Source organism: Plectropomus leopardus, unplaced genomic scaffold (genome assembly GCF_008729295.1).
Source record: "Plectropomus leopardus isolate mb unplaced genomic scaffold, YSFRI_Pleo_2.0 unplaced_scaffold5862, whole genome shotgun sequence".
Classification (NCBI taxonomy): domain Eukaryota; kingdom Metazoa; phylum Chordata; class Actinopteri; order Perciformes; family Serranidae; genus Plectropomus; species Plectropomus leopardus.
In genome coordinates this window covers 1-2,731 of record NW_024664431.1, presented here as the reverse complement: position 1 = coordinate 2,731, position 2,731 = coordinate 1, and the positions used below count along the sequence as shown (strand labels likewise).

The 2,731-nt window shown below is 43.0% G+C and overlaps 1 protein-coding gene across 1 annotated transcript; it reads right to left on the bottom strand.

The window, feature by feature from the left end:
- Positions 1 to 232: 232 nt before the first annotated feature.
- On the bottom strand, positions 233 to 2,436 carry LOC121939752 (inositol monophosphatase 1-like; the record flags this gene model as incomplete). The annotated part of the gene is made up of 3 exons (XM_042482711.1): positions 233 to 683; positions 1,318 to 1,426; positions 2,304 to 2,436. Coding segments are annotated over 3 exons (526 nt in total), but the record flags the coding sequence as incomplete, so codon positions are not given.
- Positions 2,437 to 2,731: the final 295 nt, after the last annotated feature.

Below are 2,731 nucleotides of genomic sequence, written 5' to 3'. Positions count from 1 at the left end.
GAACAAACACAGTCAGCTACACACACACACACACTGTCAGTTACGTACACACACACACACACACAACAAACACAGTCAGATACACACACACACACACTGTCAGATACATACACACACACACGATACACACATACACACAAACACACACATACACACAAACGCATGCACACAACACACACGATACACACAAACGCGCATGTGCGCGCACGCGCTCACACACACATGCTGTCAGTAATGTAATGATCTGTAGTGCTGTAGTATTTGTAGTACTGACCCGTAGTACTGCAGTAGTGGTACTATTGACCCGTGGTACTGCAGTATTTGTGTTACTTACCCATTGTACTGCAGTATTTGTGTTATTGACCTGTAGTGCTGCGGTATTTGTAGTACTGACCCGTGTTACTGCAATAGTGGTAGTACTGACCCATAGTTCTGCAGTATTTGTAATACTGACCCACAGTGCTGCAGTAGTGATAGTGCTGACCCGTAGTAATGCAGTATTTGTAATACTGACCCACAGTACTGCAGCAGTTGTAGTACTGACCCATAATACTGCAGTATTTGTAGTACTAACCCGTGGACAGGGATGCAGAGGATGCTCTGCAGGCCGTTGAAAATCTTGTCCACGGCTTCAGGGTCTCTGCTGGATCCGAACTCGGTGGCGATGATGGACTGTCGGATATCTGACGGGACACACACACTGCTCACACTCTGCTCTCTGATTGGATCACAGCATTATGCAGCGTTCACACACCTTTTCGTTTGCAAGATTTCCAAACTTTTCCATGACTTTTCAAGAACCCAAAACAACATTCAAAGATCGTTCACAACAGAAGAGTTACGTTTCCTCGGAACGTTGATTTGTCTCGAAGCGTCTCGATGCGTCTCGATGCCTCACAGTCAGGTGCTGACGTGAGAAGTTTGCTGTTAAAACGATGTTTTTCACGTTTCAACGTTTCAATGATTTCACATTATTACGTCACACAAACTTTTCGTTATAACTTTTCTTGTTAGAACAGGACATTCTTAATCTTGTAATTAACGGGTTCTTCTAAAAACGTGACAATCAGAACCCTAACCCTTTGAACGAGAAACCTGATACAGACCAGGTTTTTTCTGCTTCCCTTAATTATTGAGAAAAATCTCATTTCATTACACAGAACAAACTTCCAAGACGTTTCCAAAACTTCCATAATTCCATGAATTTTCCAGGCCTGGAAAATGTGACGGTGAAATTCTTTGCCTCATGGAGGTTGCCTCATGGAGGTTTCCCTTCACGGTGTCACTGTGCCCTTGTCGGTGTCACCGATCACTGACCCTGCTGCTCGGAAACCTGCAGCGGCTCTCCGTTACAGAACGCTCCTTTTCCTCTCCTCGCCGTGAACATCTTATCTTCCAGACAGCTGTAGACCACACCGAACTCCACCTGGGGGACGGAGGACAGACGCAGGTCAAACTCCACGCCAAGTTGTCCTGAATAACGCCGCAGCACAGCGGCTCACAGTCACTGTCAGTTATTCTCACTCAGAAAACACTCCGATGGTGGCCGTCAAAAAGAAGCACTTTAATGACACCTCAGTGCCTCCGTACAAAAATATTTCACCGAAGAAGGTTTGAGAACAGCTGAGGAGGAAAGTCACCGTCTGACAGCTCAGAGGTCGAGATGTATGTATACGCAATGACTTGGAAAACAACATTAAAACTGAAACTTTGAGACGTTTTTTTATAGAGTTAAACTATTGCGGTGTTCAACATGCTATACTATGACATTTTTTGACTTGATAAACAATGATGAAACATGACAATAAAGCTGATGATGAATCAAAATGATAAAACACAACAAATGAAACCAGTCGATAAAACCCGACAATAAAAATGTGACAATGAAACATAAAAATGAAACCCGTCATGAAAGCACCGATAAAACTGACGATAAAACTGACGATGAAACTGACGATAAAACTGACGATAAAACTGACGATGAAACTGACGATGAAACCAACGATGAAACTGTTGATGAATACGACAATGAAACCCACGATGAAAGCTGTGGATGACAACCAACAATGAAACTAACCATGAAACCAACAATGAAACCGACCGTGAAACGACAATGCTCAGCTCATCTCCATCTGCCTGACAGCGTGCTGAAACAACTGGCTGTTGAGTCCAGCTGTGATGAGATACACGGTATTTTCTGGAAGGATGATGCTGACATGATTCGGCGCTCGGACCGCTTTTGGACGATGCAAATGTATTGATGATGTAACAGGTCAAACTGTAGTTTAGAATATTGAACCCACCTGTTTGTTGACCGAAAATCCAATGGAAACAGCAACAAAAGGAAATCTGTTAATAAACACAGTTTTGAATGGGGTTATTGATAAGGAATGACAGTGATTAGTATGTGTTAGTAATGATCGGTCAATTAGACGTCTGTTGACGTGGTTAGTGTTGTCACGCGAGTGTTAGTCGTCTGTTTGTTCTTCAGCTGAACTGAGCCACAACCAAAACTGATGTCATTTAGATCAAACCTGTCTCTGATCAATCAGCTGATCGTGAGGTCATGATGGTGTCCTGATGATGTTGTGATTGTGTCGTGATGACGTAATGATGTTGTGATGATGTCATGATGTTGTGATGATGTTGTGATGTTGTGATGTTGTGATGATGTGATGATGTTGTGATGTTGTGATGATGTTGTGATGATGTTGTGATGTTGTGATGATGT